The sequence below is a fragment of the Chelonoidis abingdonii genome, chromosome 13 (assembly GCF_003597395.2).
Source record: "Chelonoidis abingdonii isolate Lonesome George chromosome 13, CheloAbing_2.0, whole genome shotgun sequence".
In the NCBI taxonomy this organism is placed as follows: domain Eukaryota; kingdom Metazoa; phylum Chordata; order Testudines; family Testudinidae; genus Chelonoidis; species Chelonoidis abingdonii.
This window is the reverse complement of record NC_133781.1, coordinates 18,671,458-18,693,727: the sequence shown is the minus strand read 5'-3', so window position 1 is coordinate 18,693,727 and position 22,270 is coordinate 18,671,458. Positions and strand designations below refer to the sequence as shown.

The 22,270-nt window shown below is 47.7% G+C and overlaps 1 protein-coding gene across 2 annotated transcripts; it reads right to left on the bottom strand.

The window, feature by feature from the left end:
- Positions 1-78: 78 nt before the first annotated feature.
- Positions 79-16,903, bottom strand: USH1G (USH1 protein network component sans). Of its 2 annotated transcripts, XM_032785073.2 has the most exons (3): positions 16,590-16,903; positions 1,728-2,969; positions 79-444 (listed from the first exon to the last, which is right to left on the bottom strand). In XM_032785073.2, exons 1-3 carry the CDS (start codon positions 16,751-16,753, stop codon positions 441-443), a joined length of 1,410 nt encoding a protein of 469 aa, XP_032640964.1. In that variant the 5' UTR covers positions 16,754-16,903; the 3' UTR covers positions 79-440. The 2 variants fall into 2 exon arrangements, with proteins under 2 accessions (XP_032640964.1, XP_032640963.1); XM_032785072.2 differs by lacking the exon at positions 79-444 and having other exon boundaries at positions 1,724-2,969.
- Positions 16,904-22,270: the final 5,367 nt, after the last annotated feature.

The following is a 22,270-nucleotide window of genomic DNA, read 5'->3' as shown; positions in this document are numbered from 1 at the left end:
CCAAAGCCACACACTGAGTGAATCCAGCAGAGCCAGGAACAGAAGCAAAGTGTCCTGATTATTTATTTGTTGGTCCATTCCAAGGTATCACATGGTTCTCTTTGCCCATGGCTTCCTGTGCTTTGTCAAACTGTGATCACATGGAGTTTCAGCTATCAGCTTCATAGCGTAGGACGATCTTGTCACCCCTCTAGCAAGCAGGCTAAAGGAGCTCCATTCAGCAAAGATGGAATGTCAGGCAGGTCATAGCTCAACGATTCCTCTCAGCAGCAGGTTCCTGTTGGGCAGAGTCCCTCAGGCTGAAAGCAGAATGGGGAAGGAGGCAGTCAGTCAGGAAGGACTGGACTACACTGTGGCTTTCAGTTGTCTTAATGGAGGAGTCACTTGTTTGGGTTTTCTGGCAACTTAGAACTGGTTTTGTTTGTTGTTCATAAAAACTGCTATCTGTGGAGGAAAAGAGAAAACCTGTTAGCAAGCTCACTCTGGGGCCAAACACTGAGCAGATGGCCCAAACCAACACTGAATAATGGTGAAAAGAAGAGGGAATGCATGAGAGAAGCTAGAGTCCAGCATGTGGTCCCACAATGAAGCACGAGGTATCGGATTTTCAATGGATATGACGCTTGGTGATGAAGATTTTCAAAGCACTCGGAGATTTAGACTCATGCCCTCCATTAATCTTAATGAAAGACATATTTAAATCCCCCAGACAGCTCTGAAAATCTCAACCAGCATTAGCCAAACAGCTAAAAGTGGCAGTCTTAACTGGATCGTGGACACAGTTTAACAGACATGTTACAGAAGCAAAAGATTAAAAAGTGGCCCCCAATTCTGAATTTGTAATTATTGAGGCCACAGATGCTACCACTTAGACACCTATTGATTGCAACCCATGTCATTAGGTGGGAGCATCTCTGCTGGGAATTAACTGCAGGCACAAAACTGTACCCACCGTTACGAAGGTCAAACTGATGATACCTTTTTAGAAAACAGGGTCTAGGGTCCCAACACGTGAACTTAGCTTCCATTTAGGTATCTTCCAGTACGGATGTGCAAATAGACTTGACCCAAACTTTCAGTCAGAACTGGAACCAAACCTTTCTTAATGTATAGAGGCAAACCCAGAGACTCTCCCCTCATCACGTGCACACAATTTCCTTTGTCCTTCCCAGTCCCAGGCAGCACTACAGGTGGAAATGCCAAAATGCCACCAAAAAGGGCTGGTTTTGTAAGACTCTCAACCCAAGTTTGCAAACCCAAGAGCTCTGGATAAAAGCCCAGGCATCTGGGGTGGGACTTGCAGACTGGCTTAATGCTGTGCTCATTGAGATCAATGGTAAATCTCCTGTTGATTTCAATAGAAGCAGAGCTAGGTCAAGGTTGGGGGCTTCTGAAGCTCCCACCCAGGGGTACTCGCTAGGAATTTGACCTCAGAACGGTCTGAGTTTGTTCAGGTTACGGAGCAGCAAGAACTTCAACTCCCACCCACCCAGCATAAGAAACACCGAGAAATTACCTAACTCAAGCAACTCTGTAACCACCCAAGATCTCCGTGGACTGGCAAGTTCCTGTCTTGCGTATAAATGAAGAAATACTGATCTTAGCTGGGCTCCTATTCTTCAGATGGACAATACGTTGAGCACATATTTAAGCGTTTAGTTCCCCCTGTCTCCCCATGCTGAGGGATATATGGCTCTAGGGCTAGACAGCAAGGGACATCTACTTACAGCTCGGTGTCTGCAATAACATCAGGCCTCTCCAAGGTCTGCTTCCTCCTCTGGATGGCATCCAATATCTTTTTCCTAGGCCCCAGTGGGATATTGATGCTCTTCAGGTCATTGTCCGAACACAGCATGAGGGCCTCCAGGTCGATCTTCTCTTTCTTCAGGATGGAGATGAACTCAAACATGTGCAGGGAAGCCAGAAAGGCCTCCAGGGGACTGGTGTCAGGTTCGTTGTCGTCGTCCAGACCCAGCTCCACCTCCTCCCATGGCAGCTCCTCCGCGTTCCTCTCCTGCAGGCTGTTGGCACTGCCAATGCTGTCGTCGAGATTTGGCGAGCGCTGCAGGTGGCTCCGCAGTTTGACACCTATCCCATCCAGGTTGCCCTCACCCAGCACGCTGGCATCCTCCTGGCCGATCCCAAAGAGCCCATTGCTGATGTAGTTCCTCCGGAACACCATGGTGCCGAGCCCAGGCCGGTTAAACAATGAGTCGTGGCCAGAATCCGTGCTGACCTCCGAGTGGGCTGAGTCTATGTGCAAACCTGGGTCACTTATGGCACGGGAGACGGTATCTTCGTCAGTTAGAAACATGTCTCTGATGTTGCGCCGGGTCCACTCCTTTGGGCTGGTGTAGGTGCCCTGCTTCACAAACATGACATCATTCCCCAGCTGCAGGCCTGACAAGGACCTCACGCTTTTCCGCCCATCCTCGTAGATCTTAAACGTTCCATCCACCTGCTTCTTCTTCTCCAACTTCTTCTGCATTTTGGTCTTGCCCTTGGCTGTGCCGTGAAGGGTGGCTTGGGAATATGGCAGGGACGTCACCATGGACATGTGCTGAAACTTCCTGCTCAGAGTGCTGCTGGAGTAGCTGGAGAAATTCATGGTGTCAGAGTTGTCAGACATCTCCTTCTTGTACCTCTTCTCCATCCGCTCATGGTGCTTTTTCTGCATCTTCACGCAGTCCTTGATCCTCCTCTCTGCGTCTCTGAAAGCCTTGTCCTTCAGCTTGCTCACCAGCTTGGGGTTGAGGCTGCTCTGCTTGGCAGCAATGGAGTCTAGGTACCGCACACACTCCATGTGTCCCTTCACGGCAGCCATGTCCAGTGGTGTATGGTAGTCATTGTCCAGACACCAGATGTTGGCCCCAAATGACACCAGGAAGGAGAGGCAGTTCAGATGGCCATTGGCTGCTGCTAGGTGAAGAGGTGTGTTCCCCCATATGTCACATTTGTCTGGATCACCCCTAAAACAATGTTTGGAACAACTAATTAATGCGCGGTTCCATGGGGCTGACCTTACTGTGCAGATATGAAGTGGGGTTTAAAGAGATATTTACTAGACAATACGCTCATCCATTGTGTACCACAACCCCCATTACCATACAAGCTCTTTCTTCCCGCAGCTCCCCCGCAATATAAGCAATACGTCCCTTAGCACAGCCACTTCACCCCACCCCATGAGTCCTCTGAAGAAGTGTTGTGAGTGTCAGGCAATCATATGGTTTACAGACAACCTTTCTGTTACTCATATTTAGCCCCACAGGTTACATTCATGCACCTGTGTCCAATTCACTGTCTTCTCTCCATGCTTGAGTGGGACCTGAGCTGTGAAACTGGGATCCAGATTCCAAACATCCTAGAGTTGGTGGGACTAGTTCTGGGATATTGTTTGGTCCGTTATGCAGGTAGAGGCCATTTGCAAAATTTAGATGCAGGTTCAAATCTCTACCATCTCCAAAATCTGTTGGTGTTCCCAAAAATAAGCCCTGTACTCCATGTGCACTTCTACAGATCCTCCCTAGGGTCCCCCCTGCTGGAGAGGCCAGGATAAATGTCCATCCAAAGCACTGGACCTAAATCACATCAGCTGTTTCACGTTTTCACCTTCATGTGCACGACATGAACTGCATCCCTGTCTCACAGTTGTGCCTGGGGCACCATTCAAGAAGACCAAGTGGGTTTTTTTGCCTTACCAAGTTTGGTTTTCGATTTGCACAGCTGAGAGCAAGTTGGTATCAGTACATCCTGAGAATCCGGTTTCAAAGGAAGTGGAGATTAGGTTTCCATCCTTCTCAAGAGCCACAGACTCAACTAATGTGATTAGCAAACTCTGTAGTGATGTCAGCACCTATCCCCGCCGGCCACTGCTGGTCACCAGGGAGTTGCCCAGTTTTGCAGCCTCCCCTAATGAGAAAAATCCAATAGTGTCTGTGAAACAGGATTTGGCCATAGAGAAAGTGCTCTTGAGAATACTTGGGGAGATGTCTGAGCTCCTAACAGTCCCCTCTAGCTACGATCTGCTGAAATGAGACACAGCTACTCCCCTTCCAGCGTTAACTACGCACTTGTGTCTACGAGTCAATTAAATGCCCCCATCTGTCAACAAGCCTGCCTCACTCACGCCCAGTCAAAATCACAGAACTACCAAACTACATTGCTACGCCGTTCCCTAGAGCGACTCCCCTTGGGAGAGCATGGGACTGCACAGCTCTGAGTTCTACTGTCACCAGCATTCCTACACCTTCCCTTACAATCCTGCCTAATGAACTACAGCTGCCTTTAGAGGAACTGGGTGCTCCCTCACGGCCACTGATGCACCATTCCAAAACTTGGCCTTGCTGGGAGGGACTGAACTGGGAGCTGAGCCACCACACAGCCAGTGCTCTGCCAGCTCCTGTGGATGGATATAATATCCTCCAGACCTATAAAGAAAGAGAACAGGTTGGTGGGAAGAGAAAGGAGAGACTGGCACTGGAGAGGCTGAGAGCTTTCTTCCATCCTGCACCAGTGACCTCCTTCCTACAGTCACAGGGCCTCTCACTCAGAGGAGCTGATATGGAGGCACCAGACATTCCCTCACCAGCCATGGGGTAAGGGCTTGGCTCCAGCCAGTCGTGCTGCAAGAGGCGAAGATGACACCTGCAAGAAGAGGGTCACTTGGCAATAGGTGTGAGCTTCCCCACTGGCTGTGCCATTTTACCGCAGGGGCTGGGACTGGAGGGAGGGGAGCTTTCCCACAGACAGCCTGGCCTGCACCATTCCCAACAGTGTCTTCTTTAGCCCCAGTGTCGCAAATTTCCCTTTCCCGTTCCCACCCTTCCCTCCAAACGTTGGGAGCAGAGCCTAGACCAGAGCTGCTCCTGCGTTCAATTTTGCCAAACTAAATCCCAAGCAATGCGGCACCTGGATCCATCTAACCCCAAATGGAAAAAAGACATCAAGCCCAGTCCTGCATCCAGATCTGTCATTGGCTTCAGAGGGAGCGTTGTGCTTGAAAGGCTTCGAGGATCAGGCCCAGAAAGATCGTAGCGAGAAAAGAACGGCAAAGGATCAATGAACATTAGGGATCCATTCACCCAGCAACAGGACAGGGCAGGTTTATCTTGGCTGCAGGTATCCTACCTACTCTAGAGGATCTGAGCTCTGGTGACAGGTGTAGTTACTTCCTAGTTCCTCTGCTAGCTTCGCCTGGCTCCCTCCACCCTAGTAATGACATGTCAAGGCTGGGAAATTCATGGGGAGGATAAATATTTGATGAATTGCAAGAGAGGAGTAAATTATTTATCCAGCTGGATTAAAGAGACAGCAAAACTGTAACAGCCGGTGCCGGCAGTGGGCTTATAAGGGTGTGAACTGTTGTTTGTTTATGTTTGTTCTGAGTGGCCACCCATGTATCAGGGTTGGGCATGTTCCTCTGTGCATGGGTAGGAGTGTATGGGAGAGAGAGGGGCATGATGGATCAGCATGTTCACATGTTATGTGTGGACCCGGAGCAAAACTCTGGTTCCAAACCTAATGACCGAACTTTGATCCAAGTAGCACGACTAAGGCCCATTTCTCATGTGCTTTGGACTGCAGAGAGGTATTTCTTGTGCATGCTACTGGCCTCTTTTGTAAAGTGCTCTTTGATCTACTGATGAAAAGTGCCATATAAAGAACTAGGGATTATTATAATTATTATGCTTTCCATATGCTTTTTGTTGCCACAGGGAGCCATTAGCTGGGGAGAAATAACACGCGGTCCAGCTGCGTCAGACTATGTCCCACATCCAAGAACCAAAACATTACAACTAGGGTGACCAGATGTCCCGTTTTTATAGGGACAGTCCCGTTTTTTGGGGCCTTTTTCTTATATAGGTGCCTATTACTCCCCACCCAGTCCTGTTTTTTCACAGTTGCTGTCTGGTCACCCTAATTATAACAAGACTAGATTTCTGCTTACTGTGGCCCCATACCTGGCTCCTTGAGGCACTAGAAATGTCCATGATAAACAACTCCTTGTAAAGTGGGCACGTCCGATCTGGAGTCAGGGATAGATGATGAACAGGAGTTTACCGTCACTTACTGTTTTTAGAATCACTTCTCAGAGCAGAACCACATTTCCAGGGCATTGCACATTGTTAATTGCAAAGGCCAGGAAGTGGGAACGTATTCTAATCACAGGTAATACATCGTGTGTATTCGGCGTGACACTTTTCAGCGTCAAAGCATTTTCAAGTGCTGAGTCAACAATCACAGCAATTATCATTACTTTTTTTTTAACTACTTTGAACTGGCCCCCGAGGTGTACATAAGCCTACACTGAGTCACCATGCTATCTTATCACTGCACTGCTCACCCTTCCTCATTCCAGCCCATTCCTTGGGTTTGTGTCGCTCCACTGGTGCCATTGCAGCTAAAATTAGGCCCCAATCTTGAAAACATTTATTCATGTCCTAAGCTTAAAGCATGTGTGTACTCCCTTTGAAATCAATGGGACTGTTTGCACATGGAAAGTCAATTGCATGTCGATGTCTTTGCAGGATTTGTTGGGGGAGCCTGGCTGGGATTGTAAACAGTTTGGGGCAGAGAAAGTATCTTTCTATCTGTCCTGTCAGCATAATAATTCTTATTCTTTGCCTGAAAAAGCAAAACTGTCGCCAAGATATGGTAGATCCCCCTTATTAGCAACCCTTTGGTTATCTGCAAAAGGTTGTCATTAGGCACCCATTGCCAATAAGCAGACGGCAAGTTCGTGAGGGTGCAGCCAGAGAAGGAAGCACTAGGATGGACTGAGCCCAGCCACAGGCACGTCTGTGGGGCTGCAGGCAGGGAAAGCATGTCCCAGCACTTCCTTCACCGGCTGCAGCCTCACAAACCTGCCTACAGCTGGGGATTTTCTTCCAAAAAATGTTCTTAATAAGCGGCATGCCATTGCCAATATCCAATCGACTGTTGTTGGAATCGCCCTCAGGGGATTTCGCTCCCTCAGAAAAGACTAGATCAAATTGGTATCCAGAGCAGGCAGGTGAACACTCCCAAACTGAATCCAGGGTTTTGGTTCTGTCCATGAGGAACGTAGGTTTGGATCTGGATCAAGCTGTGGATGTTGATCACTTGGGAGTTCTGGCGCATTTGAAATCCAGAACTGGATTCTGCAGCTTGAGCCCGTGTCAAGGCTTTGCAGAGGGAATGGATCTTTCTTGTACTGGTTTGTGCTGTATTTAACAGGCGGCTGGGATGTTGTCATTGATTATTATGTATGCTTTGTATTGCGGTAACGGCTAGGAGCCCTAGTCATGGACAAGGAGCCCCGTGTAATAGGTGCTGTACGGACACAGAACAAAAACACAGTCTGTGCCCATGTCTATTCCTATATAGCAACAGTGTTGTCGAGTTGTCTGGAGAGCTGGGAGCTAGTAATTCCTGAGATCAAATCCTGACTCTGCCACTGGTGCCAACTGCTGGTGCCATCTGTAAACTGGGCTGGACATAAATTCCATGAATTAAAACTTTACAGGGAGCAAATATCTAAGGGGATGATACAGACTCTTTCACCTCTATGTTACCAGTTCAACTCTGGCCCCGGGTGGTGGTAACAAAAGGTTATTCCAAGAGCTGCATAGGAATTTTTTTTCTCATCAGAAATGTTGATTAAAAACTTTTTTTTTTTAATTTCATTGGAAATCTTTGTGGTTTCTTTGTTTTTTTAAACTCATTTTTTGAAAATTCCACTGAAAAGCCCTTTTCTAGCCAAAATTTTCAAAAGCACCAAAGTGGCTTAGGAACCTTGGTCCTCTTTTCTGAAGTGACTTAGGCACTTTGGAGACCACATTTCATTGAACATCAATGGCACTTACTCTCCTGAGTACCTAAGGGTGCATCTCTGCTGCAATAAGAAAACCCAGCAGTCTCAGAGCCAAGGTCAATTGACTTGGGCTGACGGGCCAGGGGCTGTGGGGCTAAACACTGCAGTGTAGACATTCTGGCTCAGACTGAAGCCCGGGCTCTGAGACCCTCCTGCCCTCACGGGTCTCAGAACCTGAGCTCCAGCCCAAGTCTGAACGTCTACACTCCTGTTTTATAGCCCCATAACCCATGTCCCAGTCACCTGAGCCAGGCCAGCCACATGCCTTTAATTGCAGTGTAGACGTACCCTCAGTCGCTTCTGAAAATGGGACGTAGCAACTTTGAAAATATGACCTCAGCTCTAGTTATTATTAACTCCAATGGCTGGTTATGGCTTAGGTGAAATGAGTCAACAGAGCTCATTCCCCTTGCTAATGGTCAGCTGCAACAGCAAGTAATGGGCTCCCTTCTTGGGAGGCCTAACCAAGGCTAGGGATTGAATGGGCCATAGAGTGCAAATTACCCAGTCAGCACAGGGCCCCCTCAGCAAAAGGCCAATGGCCGTCAATGCAGGTTTCCCATTGATAACAATATTTTGTCCTTACTTTGTACCTGATTCTGCAACCTCCCGTAGGCTGGGCAGCTCTTACTCACACAAGCAGTCCCACTGAAGTCAGTGGCACCTGTCCCCAGCCAGCCCCAGCGTCCTCTGGGGTCAAATTCAGCTTTGGGCTATGAGGGTGCGACTTGCTTGATCTGCCTGCACCAGAGCTGAATGTGTCCCTTTGCCCAGACATCTCACAACGCCTTACGCAAATGTATTATCATCTCCATGTTACAGCTAGGGAAACTAAGGCACAGACCGCTGACATGATGGCCAAACACAGCAACAGAGCTGGGAATAGATTCCAGGTCTCCAGGTGCCCTGTGCTCAGTCCACTAGACCACAGCTGACTGGCGTCCCTGATGCATAAGATATATTCCCCTCAGCTTACAACAGAATGAGGGACAATTGGGAAGGACAGAAAACAGAACAGAATGCCTGCTGTCCAGACCATTCTCCCCTGGTCCATAGGACAGAAGGACAAATCCTCTCCAGCCCATCCCATTTCCAGAGAATCCCCACGCCCCTCATTGTCGAGCATGTCTCCTCCCGGCATATCAGAAGCTGGTCTGACTCCCATCCCAGTCATACCCACACTGAAGGGTTATTGTCTCCTCGAAGCTGTGACACTAAATGCCACTTTGCCTCCCCTTTCCCAGCCACCCAGTTAATTCGGTTCCTTTCTCTCGCTGGAGCCCAGCCAGGGACATGAAAGAGGCTTTTTGTGTAACTAATGAGTCGGACGAGCCACCTCCGAACCCTTCTCTTCCCCCCTCGCCTCATCCCACTGCTACGCTGAGGGGCAGAGATAAGGCAGTGTTTGTTAAGAAATCTCCCCCTCCAACCAGCACCCATCTCACCATCAACCTGCTTTGTTAGCTCCTCTCGATGGGCTGAGACTGTGAACTTTACCCAGGGCAGCCAGCAAGAGTGATTACTAGCATGGCCTCATTCAGCAATAGGCTATTCTTGGCTCCAAACTCACGTCCCCCTGGCCTATCACCTATTCCATACTTTGGTGTGTTCCTCCCCCCAGTTCCCATCCCTGTGGTCAGGGCCAGCTCCAGTGATTTTGCTGCCCCAAGTGGTGAAAAAAAAATAAAAAAGCCACAATTGGTGGCACTTCGGCAGCAGCTCTGCCGTCACCGCTTCATTCTTCAGCGGCAATTTGGTGGCAGGTCCTTCCATCTGAATTGCAGCCAAAGAGCCAGACGTGCCACCCCTTTCCGTTGGCCGCCCCAAGCACCTGCTTGCTGCGCTGATGCCTGGGAGCCGGTCCTGCCTGTGGTGTCCAAACCCCTCATGGACATTAATGAATGTAGCATAACTGCCCTGCAAGGTGGGTAAGGATTATTATTCCCATGTTTCAGAAGAGGAAACTGAGACACAGAGGTTAAATTAATAAGCTGAGGTCTCACACCCAGGTCTGTGGCAGAGCCAGGAATGTAACCCAGATCTCCTGAGTCGCTATGCAATGCCTGAACACCCTGCGGAGCTTCTGTAGGATACTGCGGGGGATACTGGGCCCCTATGAGCTGCAGAGATCCAGTAACTGGAGGCAGATAAGATAAGGACATGAACATGGCCAGGGGTTTCTACGCCATCAAAGCTACTGTGTTGTGGCAGCAGACAGTTAGGTCTTGCCTGCAGAGACTGTTTTATAACCCTGTAAGAAAACCAGACCACAAACCTGAGATGATCCAGCCTCAAGGACATTTCCCAGAAGGTCCTTATAACATGGCCTGTTCCCACCCACCCAGGCAAAGAGCAAACCATGTTACAACACTATCAGGACACACACGAACATAACTGGGTGTCCCAGCACAGGAGCTATTGTAATATAGACAGGGGCTGGAGGATTCATTCTGGGGCATTGGCAGAGCTTAGCTAGCACTGACAGATCTATCAGCCAGGTCAGAAACTTGTTTTAAAAGAAGCCACAGCACTGCATTCCCAATAACCTTTCTCTCTTTTCCGTCTCCCACACACACTTGCAGTTCCCCAAGGGTAACTGTTGGCCTCCCTCCTTATCTATGCTCACTGACTAGAACGTTGCATAATGGCCTGTCCCCAGCATCCACTTCACTGGGCACAGACAGAGAGAGGGCAATTTACTGGGTTTGTCTGTCTGCCAGTACCATAGCTCTGGGTTGCTTATCCAGCACTGACAAAGCGTAGCTAGTGGATCGTTTGTGATCCCAGATACCCCCTGAGACCACAGTCTCTGGCTAGTCCCCTAGATCACCCCATCTCTCATCACCCCACAAAGTACTGCAGGTGAGCACCCTATGGGCCGGAAGTTCAGACTTCTTCTTGTTCAAGCAGAGTCTGCTAGGCACCAGAAAGAGACTAGTTTAAAAGTAAAGCCCTTGAAACATTTGGATATAACTCAGTTTTTATCACTCTTTCTAATAATTGTGACTAAGTTACAAATTTTAAAAGTGATTTAGGAGCCTACTGACTTACATGGGTTTGGAAATTTCACCCTAGAGCAGGGTCGAAAACTGAAATAAAAAAATTCACACACAAAAATTTTGACATTTCAAAGTTGTTTCCGTGTCATGGGTTCCAAATGGACCCATTTTTCATTTTTTTTTTCCAAATTTTTTTGGCAAACATTTTTGTCGACATTTTTCCCTAAAGCTGTTATTGAAACCTTCTGTTCTCTGAAAACTGGGTTGATTAAAAAAAAATCTATACAAAACATCACCAAAACATCTGCCAAAAATCATGATTTTTTAAAAAAAGTCAATTTTTTGGTTTCCATAAAACGCTATTTTTTAACAGAAAAAACGTTGAGTTAAAAAAATTCCGACCAGCTCTGGCTGTGATATTTCAACACACCCTCGAGATGAACTTCAGTGATCAAGAACTGAAGCTTCCATCCATGCCCGCATAAGAACTACTCTAGCCACAGCTTACTGCGTTCCAGGATGGCTTCCCTGACCAGTGCAGACAGGGAAATATTTTGTCCTGAGAATTGTGCCAGCCAAGCTGCGCTGCAGACCCTATCTGTGCTATGAAAACAACCCAGTCTAGCCATGACTGGCATTGTGGTTCAGCAGAGTAGGAGTGGAAGAAGCTGAAACTTGTTATGACAGGACTGAATAGACACACACCTTCGTTTACAGCTCCCATCTACACTACCATTAAAACTAAGTCAGGGAACCTGATGACAATACAGCTCCCGTTTGAAGACAGGCTCATACTTGTATTCAAGGTGTTAGCCTGGTTCAGGGACATGCCAAAAGGCTGGAGATGGGATGGGAAGTGACCGCACACTGCAGCCCCTCTAAGAAACCTAGGCTATATGGGATAGGTTGCCAACAACGTCAGAGATGAGACTGTGTCTTGAACTAAAGAGTAAATTCATGGGTGAAATCCACTTGGACTGATTGCATTCTGTGAGCCCTTAGTCTGAATATCAGGGTCCATTCTCTTTGCTGCGACAGGGGTGAGGGAGAGAATTAATGGGAATTACTCAAGAGGGCTGTTTTAAATAGACCAAGCCCAGCTGAACTACTACAAAGACCTACCACCAGAGACTGATGTTGATTGAGGAGATATTACAATAGAAGTTAGAAAAGCCATCAGAAAACTTAAAAATAGGAAAGCGGATGGAAAGGGTAACATTATCGGAGAGATGCTAAAAGCAAGTGAGGAAACAGCCCTTGGACTTCCCTTGAGAATATGGAGTGAAGGAAAGAACCCAACCCAGCAGAAGAGAGGCCTTATATTAAAATTGCCAGAGAAAGGTGACCCCTGAAATAAGTAGAGAGGAATCACATTATCTCAGTGCCTAGGGAAATAATGTGCAACATCATCCTGGAACATATCAAGAAACAATTAAATCTCCAACTTAGAGAGGAACAAGCAGGTTTTAGACCACTAAGTTCATGTACAGACCATATTGTTATTCTCAAACATATTACAGAACTAAGTGTGGCATGGCAAGAACCTCTTGTGATATATTTTATAGATTTTTCCAGAAGGCTTTTGACAGCATACACAGAAAAGTCTTTGGAAAATTACAGCACACCATAGAATACCAGCAAAAATTATTTGAATCATTAAGGATCTATATCAGAATTTCACATGTGCAGTTAAAGATGGCACCAGCATCAGCCAATGGTTTGCAGTGACAAATGGAGGAAGGCACGGGAGTATTATGTCCCCACTTTGCACTGGTCACTGACTATGTCAGGAGGAAAGTAACCATGGAGAGCAATCGAAGAATTTTATGGACAAACGATAAAAGCACAATAGGATGATCTTGCTTTTGCTGATGACATTGTCTTGCTTAGTTCAAAACATTGCTTAATGAAAGAAAAGATCCAGCTTTTGGCAGATACAGCAGAACAAGCTGGTTTGGGAAAACAAAATACATGGCTATCAGTATCCCAGAAGCAACCATCAGAGTAGACAGAGAAACACTAACAGAAGTTAGTCATTTTACCTGGCTAGCAAGTGAGAGGTGCAGTGATTATGGCATCACGCTAGATGTCAAGCAATAATTATCGAAAGCAGCTAATGACTTTCACAAGCTTGAAAAAAAATTGCAAAAACAGCAGGATTGGCGCTGACACAAAAATACACATTTTTAAATGCTGGCATCATGTGGAGCAGAGTCATGACAATCTATAACAGAAATTGACAAGAGGATCAACTCATTCCAAAGTAAATGCCTGCGGAAGATCTTCTGAGTTCATTGCAAAGAGTTTCTTGCAACATCAGAAACTTTAAGCAGAGCACACCAATCTAAGGCGTCAGACTTGGGAAGACGACAACAATGGACATATGTAGGACATGCTCTAAAGATGCCACCAATACATTTTCCACATCAGGTGATAATATGGACACTACCTGGGAAAAGAAAAAAAAAGGAGCAATCTAGAGACAATAGAGAAAGAAGCCAAATCCATCAACCTGATGCCCAAATGCCTGAACAGACCAGCACAAGACTGAAAAACATGGATGCTCTCTGCACCTGAGGGTGAGGGAGGGTACAGAAGCAAAGAAGACTCAATAGAATATTCCCCAATTCTCATATAAAAAAGGGCATAGCCCAGATCCTGCTGTCAGCTCCACGTGAGGAATCCCATTGGAGACAATGGCCTTCCACTGACGTAACTGACAGCTGCATTTGGCCCCCATGTTTGGAATTCTCCTCTTTCCAACAGCCAAGTTGCTAATGAGTGAATCCCTCTCTCTGGCAACTACTGTCTCTCTGGGTGTGGCTACACTGCCCTCACCCTGGCAGAATCTCAGAGCCTGAGCCCGAACGTCCACACTGCAGGTTTATAGCCCCACATGTCCAAGTCAGCTGACCCTGGCCAGTCGTGGCCATGCTGTGGGGCTTTCATTGCAGTGTAGATGTACCCTCTGTCCAGGGACGGCAGATATAATAGGTCGGGGAGGCTAAGCCTCCCTTAAGTCAAGCCCTGGCCCTGCCCCCACTCCACCAAGCTGATGGGAGGCGAGAGCTCAGCTCCAGCCAGAGGCCAGCAGGCAACCCAGCGCTGAGGCCGCCACTGAGGGTGGCCTGTGGCCTGGCATGGGGCCCAGCGCTGGCGTTGGCTGATGGCCTGGTTCTGGGGCTCGTCTGGCTGTGGGGGAAGGGAGTCGGGGCTCGGGGCTCTGGTGGATGAGGGGGCGGTAGGGGCAGGGCCGCATGGCTAGCCTCCCCGGAGTGGGGGCTTACGCACTACCCATGCCTCTGTCTCTCCCTAGCTCTGCACTTGATTGGCTATTCTGCATGTCCTCCACTCTCTCCCATCCCAGCCTCTGAGCAGCAGCCCGCACTGCTACCATAGGAGCAGCAGCAGGCCACAGACCTCAGGAGAAAGAGCAGCATTTGGGAGCAGGGAGAGAAGAAAGGGCTTTATTAATCTCGCCCCTCAGATTATATCCGGGAGGCAATGAGGCCACCTCTGTAGCTTCTGTGAACTCTGCACTGGTTTAGTTAAGCATCTGGGTATATTTCATCCCTCCCTGACAAAGTGTGACCCATGCAGTGATGAAAACGCATTCTAAGCACCACTGACAAAGGCGCTGCATGTACCATTAATCACCAAAAGGGCATTGGCCCTTCCCCGTGCGATTTTCCCTGTCAACAGCCAATGTATTTTATGCTGTTAATTAAACACCAGCCAAGCTACACAAAAGGGTTTCAGTTCGGACCTTCGATTCCAATTAGAATTTATAAAAGGGCCCTTCTCCGCCAGAAACCTGCCTTCAGTCTCCTGGGCAAGGCAGGCTCCAGGTCAGACTGGAGTGGCTTGGCAGAACTTTGTGGGGATCTGAAGCTGACATGGCAAAAGGAGCTGAAAATGAGCTTTCGGGTGAGCTGTGAGCTGCACTGTCAGACGGGGGGTGGGGGAGCGCCACAACTGAACAGCAGGGGATGCTGCAGGGAACAAGCCCAATAATGAAGCAATAATGGATGCAGCTTGGAAATGAAATAAAATGAAATACATGCTTTGCCCTTCTCTCCGCACTGCGTTCATTTTAATGACAATCTCAGTCCTTCGGTAAAGGCCCTCTTTAATCACTCAGTGTTAAACAAGTTAAAGCCAAAGCTCAAAGCCCCCCCAGTAGCCCATTCCTGAAATTTCTGCCCTGGCCCCTAGCCGGATGCCTCTCTGACTTGTGACACACACAGAAGCTTTGCTGAGATTTTTAAGCCTGGGTAAGACTATGGCACAGGCGGCACTGGTCACACAACCTTATTGGAGCCTAAATCTCTCCCAAGTCTGGTACCATTTTTACCAGCCAGTCCTTCAGCTTCTGCAAGCCAGTTTACCAGGGTCCCAATCAGATGGCTATTGAAGATAATATGCAGTGGAGTTGTAGCTGTGTCAGTCCCAGGATATCAGGGAATTGAGGTGGGCGAGGTCATATTTTCTATTGGATTAACTTTTGTGGGCGAGAGAGACAAGCTTCGGAGCCACAGAGAGCTCTGCCTTCCCCAGACCTGAAGGAGAGCTCCGTGTAACTCAGAAGCTTGTCTCTCTCACCAACAGAAGTCGGTCCAATAAAAGCTATTACCTCACCCACGTTGTCTCTCTATTGAAGACAATGACATTTATCCAATTGACTTTAATGGAGCACAATGTTGAACAGGGTAAATGATCAGTGATTTTAAGTGTCTCCATTTCTGGGTGCCCAAGAGGCATCTTAAAGGTGCTGTGCCCTCTGAAAATCAGTCTCTTTAAGGTGTCTCTTGTTGAACACCCAAGGTACCCAAAAATCACTAGTCACTTTTGAAAATCCAGGCTGGGATCACTACTAACCGTTGCCCGTATCACAGAGTGGCTGGAATCCACCGAAAGGTTACAATGGCTAAGAACTCATATTCCTCAGAGATGGAAACACCAACCCTCACTGACCCTGAAAACCCCATGAAAAGCCCCAAGGAACAGGAAAACCATTATAACATCCCCCCCCTCCCCCCAGCTTCAACATCAAACCAGTACTATGAAGGCCACGGTAAAACATGGTTCAGCCTTTGAGCTCTGGAGAGCTGAGGCCCCGCCCGGATCATATCACAGGAGAAATGCAGCTATAATTACTTTTCACTAACACACGGCACCTTTCATCTGAGGAACTCAGTGCACTTCACAGAGATGGGTTGGCAACACTGCTCAGGTCGGACATAGTACTAGACTAGCGAGGGTGTTTGCAAAGCAGGTTCAAGATGCATTGGGAGAGATGGGAAAGTAGCAGAACAGAAGTGGGGTTCTAGGTTTGGAAGCATGTTAGCAGAGCTGTATGGGGGCTGGTCACTGGGCTAACGGGAATGTTCCAAGCCTGGAACGACAGGCACCAACAGAGCTGAATGAGTGATGGTTGCTCAATCCCTGCTCACACTACTTTTGAGGTTAGCCAGGGGTATCAATCTCTCACTTCCCAGCTGCCTGGATACTACGGTGATGGGCATATTAGACGCACCATGGATTGACTCAGCCAGACTCACATTCTCGCAGGAAAGAAAATAGCTCAGGGGAGCAGGAGGAAAGAAGTAGCAGCCTCTGTGCAGGGGAAAGGATGGAGGCCGTGTTGATCTCCTGATCTGTGAGGGGGAGGAAGATGGGTTTTCACTGAGCTGCTCCATCAAGGTTAGGAAGGGATCAGGGCAAAAATCAGCACTTACCCTCTGCTAACTATCAGCCTCAGTGCTTCCAAGTTGCCATGATAAGCAGCCCAGAGGGTCGGGGTCATGCCATCCTCGTCGGGCGAGTTTAGGTCCTTCCTGGTGGCTTCCTTTAGCAGGTCCAGGTAGCCGTCCCGGGCTGCTCGGTGATACTGGTCGTTCATGATGCTAAGCAGTCCCCTGGCCAGCTCATCAGGGGAGGGAGGCAGGCAGGGATATCTCAAGGGATGGGCATTGGTGCGGGTAGGAGTTCCAGGCAAGCAGCTGCCTGAGAGCCGAGGAGGGAGCTGAAAGCAGTGGTTACCAGGACACCTGAGAAGTCCTGATCAATGAAAGGAGGAACTCCTTGAAATGAATGCAGGAGATGCCTCTTCCAAAGCTCCCCCTGGGTCCTAAGAATCCTCCTTTCCCACCAGTGCAGGTCTCATGGCAAGGAGGAGAAGGTGCAGTTCAGTCCTGACTCCAGCTTTAAGCACCTTTTAACTTTACCGTCTCTATCCTGGGGCCACCCACGTCTCCCCAGAGCCCTCCTAAGGGGAATTCATGCTGGAGGCACAGAACAGGTCAGGGGCAGTTCAGCAGAGCAGCTCCCTTCACACTCTTTCAGCCCCAGGGATCTTTCTAAAAGAGGAGGAAGCCAAATGAAACACCAGGCAGCAGCATCGGCCCTATCCTGCAAGCACAGCCAGTCCCCCAGTGCCCCTGCACTAGGGTTTATTTTTCAAAAAAGTATGGCTCAGTTTTTCACGGTAAAAGATGTGAGACAGCTTGGGCATGTGTGTGGGCACACTAGCTACACAGCAGGAGCAGCAGCAGCATCAGTCCTCCACCTGCCTACTCCCCAACTTTCCAGGGCAGCATACAGGGCACCTACAGAACTGGAACCAACAGCAAGCTCAGGGTGTGGGTTCCCCGAAAGGGCTCCAAGCCCCCCCTTCAGCAGAGAACCCCACTGGTTTATCTGAGGCCCTCCCTCAGGAGGGGGCAGGACTTGGCCTGTAGGTAAAATGGCAGCACCTCCCTTAGATCTATGGACCGAATTCTCTGGCTGGACTGGCTGGTGCTGACCCCACTCCATCCCCTTCAGGATGCTGGGAAACTTCAGCCGGGACATGGTGCTCCACCCTCCTTCTTCCAGACCTGGCAGGATGCATGATCCTGTGGCGCCCTCTGCTGCCCAGTGAAGCCAAACCACAACCAGCCGCATGGTTCTCCCAGCATGTGGCCCTGACCTTTGACTTTCCTTCTTTGGGTTCACTGGGGTGCCTTGCAGTGTAATGTGCAGGGAATTTCCTGTTGCTCCCTTGAATTGAATGGAAGCCAGGTCACTAACATCCCTGGGCACCTGGCCTACAGCTCATCCCTGTGGCATGGGAAAGGCTGAGCCTGCAGGCAGAAGTGACCACAGCGCTAGGGAAGGCGCTAGGGCTGAGCCTAGGAGAGGGGAAAGAAGACAGAGAGGACTGGGAGGGGAGAAGGGTGAAGGAGGGAAATAGAAAGAGAACAGAAAAGGGGCTGAGAGCGAGAGAGAGAAAGCATCACTGACTGGAGGGAATGGGAGGGATAGTGAAAGGAAGAAAGGGGCAAAAAGGAGCCGGGCAACAGAAAGGGGGAAGAGAAAGACAGTGACTTGTGGAGCTCCAGGCTGCATTGGTGAGTGGGCTAATGCGATAATCAAATGGCACTTAGCCCAAAGCATTCTGCAAACACTAACTGATCAACCGTCTCAACCCCCTAAGGATACAGGTAAGTATCTTACAGCCAGGGCCAAATTCAGTTGTGGGGGTCCATTGTCGGCAGTGGATTTGCAGCCCTTCATATTACATCATGACTGAACTCATCCCAGAGAGGTTAAGTGGTAGCTAAAGAGATAGGTGCCAGTTTTAAGGCCCTTTGTATCCTTCCGGAGGAAAGACAATATAGTAACGCAAACTATTTGTTACTTAGATATTAGTTATTCTCATCTTATTATTAATGGGCCTGTTCTTGTAACTCCTGGGGTTCTCAGAGAACTGCTCCGTGAAGGAAATACTCTCTCCTTGGCTCTGTCTAGTAAGGAGAAAGAGTAACATGTGGGTTGAGGCAAACAAATGAGGTAGAACAAGTAACAGGAGAGCGACGGGAGCAGAAAAGGGTGTCACAAAACCCATGCCAGCCAGCAGAGGGCAGGGTAAGGAAAAGATATGAAGATGGTCAGGGACAATGTTGCAGAAGGAAGAGACATTATCACCCAATCTATCCCAACCCCAGGAGAGGGAATTACTGGAAAGAAAAACAGAAAATAGACCCATTGCTGCCATAGACAGACAAGTCCGATAGAGGGGAAACATATGGAAGAGGTGAAGCTAGAGTGAAGGCCGTAAAATGGCCCATTCTGAAAGCTTTCTGTCTTAAGTCACTATTGTCAAAACACGGAGTACAACTTGACCCTACCCTACTGAGACCATCTCCGTTAAGCAACCGGCTTTGGCCTACTGCTGAGCAGCCATGGGAGAACAGTGCATATGCTATTTGTATACGCTCCGTCAGTGACAAATCAGCTTGTCATTTGAAGGAAGAGAACTCAGGTTAATTAACCAGCAACAAAGGGGATGGGCAGCCCCAGCAGAGAAAGTCGGGGGCTGCCTTTAGATGGAGCAGCGCATGTAATCCAATGACTGAGGACAACAAGTCCTACTCGGTCCCAGTAACACACCTCCCCATCCCCAGTCACTGACCAAGCAGAGAAAGGCTGAGGAGCACCCAGGACTGAATGGATATGGGAGTGGATTCCTTTCTGTCCCTCAAGCATGTGTCCAGATAGGGCCTGAAGTATGTTGGTAGAGCAATTTGGAGTGGTCTAACGTGCCTGGAGTACTTTATAGTGGGACTGAGTAGCCCATAAACGTTAACTAAGATCAAATGGAGAGTCAGTGTAGCATGTAATACATCATCTGTCAGGGCAATCTAGCTTGCCCTGGCAGGGGCCTGGACTTGATCTAATGGATCTTTGATCACAGATCTTTATCTATGATTCTGTGACCTAGAGGGGAAGCTCATGCCATGCTCGGTAGCGTTCATACCTCATGCCCTTCAAAGGCAAATAACTCTTATCTCCCCATCTCTCTCTTCCCTAAAACCAGCCCATTGCACACAATGGATCATGGGAGTTTCACTGAGAAGTTTATGAAATGGCACTGTCAGCTCCAGAGATGGTGTAAATCAAGACGATGTCCAAACAGGTATAAATTCCTCGGCTGTCCAGATTTGAGAGAAGAGGAACCGCCTGTAGCAGCCCAGGTAAGATCAGAGAATCAGCTGGCGGGCGTACAAACAGGTTGGTGGAATGGCTTTCGGCTTTAATAATAGCTTTGCTCTCAGAGATACTTCACCCCAGGTTTCCCTAGTAATAAATTCAAAGTTTTATAAAATATTAATAAAGCATGGAGCTTATCCTATTTCTAACAGGCTTTGGAGAAGTTGGAAAGCTAGACAAGCTCGCTAAGGAACCTGTTTTAGTGACTAAGCTTGCTGTAAACTACACTGTGTTCTTCTAATGGATTCCTATTCTGTTAGGTTTATCATTGTAATAAGTCTGTTTCTTTGCAGAGAGCATGACATTTTGTCTACATGTTTTGTGGCCAGCATTTAAATCCAGCCGTGTTGGCCATTTGCTCTGAGACCTTTGGTCTTGCCTGTATTCTCATGCCTTCCAATAGCTCGTGTCAATAAACATTTAAATGGGAGTTAATATTTGTGTTAAACTGACATTGAATTCACTCTCACAAGCATTGATTTGGGATTTCAAAAGTGACAAAACAGTGAGTGCAGCCCATAGGGTCTCAGGGACCAAATGCTACTGAGGAAATGTCTTGCTACCCTTTTAAACAGGCTTCTTCAGATCTAATGATTCCCCTTAGCAGGGACAGATACTGAATCTCATTCCACTAACAGCGGAAGCAAGGCATGCACACACTGCACAAAAGGTGCTACCCTGTGAGAAAATAGTAGCAATCAGACGTCTAACAGTGAAAATGAGGTAGGATCAGAGGCTAAAATAATGAAAGAACAAGTTAGGAATTACTTAGACAAGTTAGATGTCTTCAAGTTACCAGGGCTTGATGAAATACATCCTAGAATATTCAAGGAGCTGACCGAGGAGATATCTGAGCCATTAGTGATTACATTCAAAAAGTCATGGAAGATGGGAGAGATTCCAGAGGCTTGGAAAAGGGCAAATATAGTGCCCATCTATAAAAAGGGAAATAAAGACAATCCACGGAATTACAGACCAGTCAGCTTAACTTCTATACCCAGAAAGATAATGGAGCAAATAATAAAGCAATCAATTTGCAAACGCCTAGAAGATAATAAGGTGATAAGTAACAGTCAGCATGGATTTGTCAAGAACAAATCATGTCAAACCAACCTAATAGCTTTCTTTGACAGAGTAGCAAGCCTTGTGGATGGGGGGGCAGGAAGCAGTAGATGTGGTACATCTTGACTTTAGTATGACATTTGATACCATCTCCCATGAGCTTCTCATAAACAAAACTAGTGAAATACAACCTAGATGGAGCTACTATAAGGTGGGTGCAGAACTGGTTGGAAAACCATTCCCAGAGCATGTTTGTCAGTGGTTCACTGTCAAGCTGGAAGGGCATAGCAAGTGGGGTCCCACAAGGATCAGTTCTGCGTCATGATCTGTTCACAGTCTTCATCAATGGATTTAGATAATGGCATAGAGAGTACACTTATAAAGTTTGCAGATGATACCAAGCTGGGAGGGTTTGCAAATGCTTTGGAGGCTAGGATTAAAATTCAAAATGATCTGGACAAACTAGAGAATTCAATAAGGACAAATGCAAAGTACTCCCCATAGGAACATTCAGTTGCACACATGCAAAATGGGGAAAGACTGCTTAGGAAGCAGTACTACAGAAAAGGATCTGGGGGTCATAGTGGACCACACGCAAAATGAGAGTCAATTGTGTAATGCTGTTGCAAAAAAAGCAAACATTCTGGGATGTACAACTAGCAGGAGTGTTGTAAGAAAGACACAAGACGTAATTATTCCGCTCTATTCTGTGCTCATTAGGCCTCAACTGGAGTATTGTGTCTAATTCTGGGTGCCACATTTCAGGAAAGATGTGGACAAATTGAAGAAAGTCCAGAGAAGAGCAACAAAAATGATTTAAGGGCTAGAAAACATGATCTATGAGGGAAGACTGAAAAAATTGGAGTTGTTTAGTCTGGAGAAGAGAAGACCGAGAGGGGACATGATAACAGCTTTCAAGTATATAAAAGGTTGTTACAAGGAGAAGGGAAGTAAATTGTTCTTCTTAACCTCTGAGGATAGGACAAGAAGGAATGCGCTTAAACTGCAACAAGGGTGGTTGAGGTTGGGCATTAGGAAAAACTTCCTAACTATCAAGATGGTTAAGCATTGGAATAAATTGCCTAGGGAGGTGATGGAATCTCCGTCATTGGAGATTTTTAGAGCAGGTTAGACAAACCCCTGTCAGGGATGGTCTAGATAATACTTAGTCCTGCCATGAGTGCAGGGGACTGCACTAGATGACCTCTCAAGGTCCCTTCCAGTCCTACGATTCTATGATTCTTGATTCAGATGGAGTGATCCTTTTATTTCTGGGGTTCTGTTCCTGACAGCAGTAACACTTGGCTTCGGCATTAGTGGAACC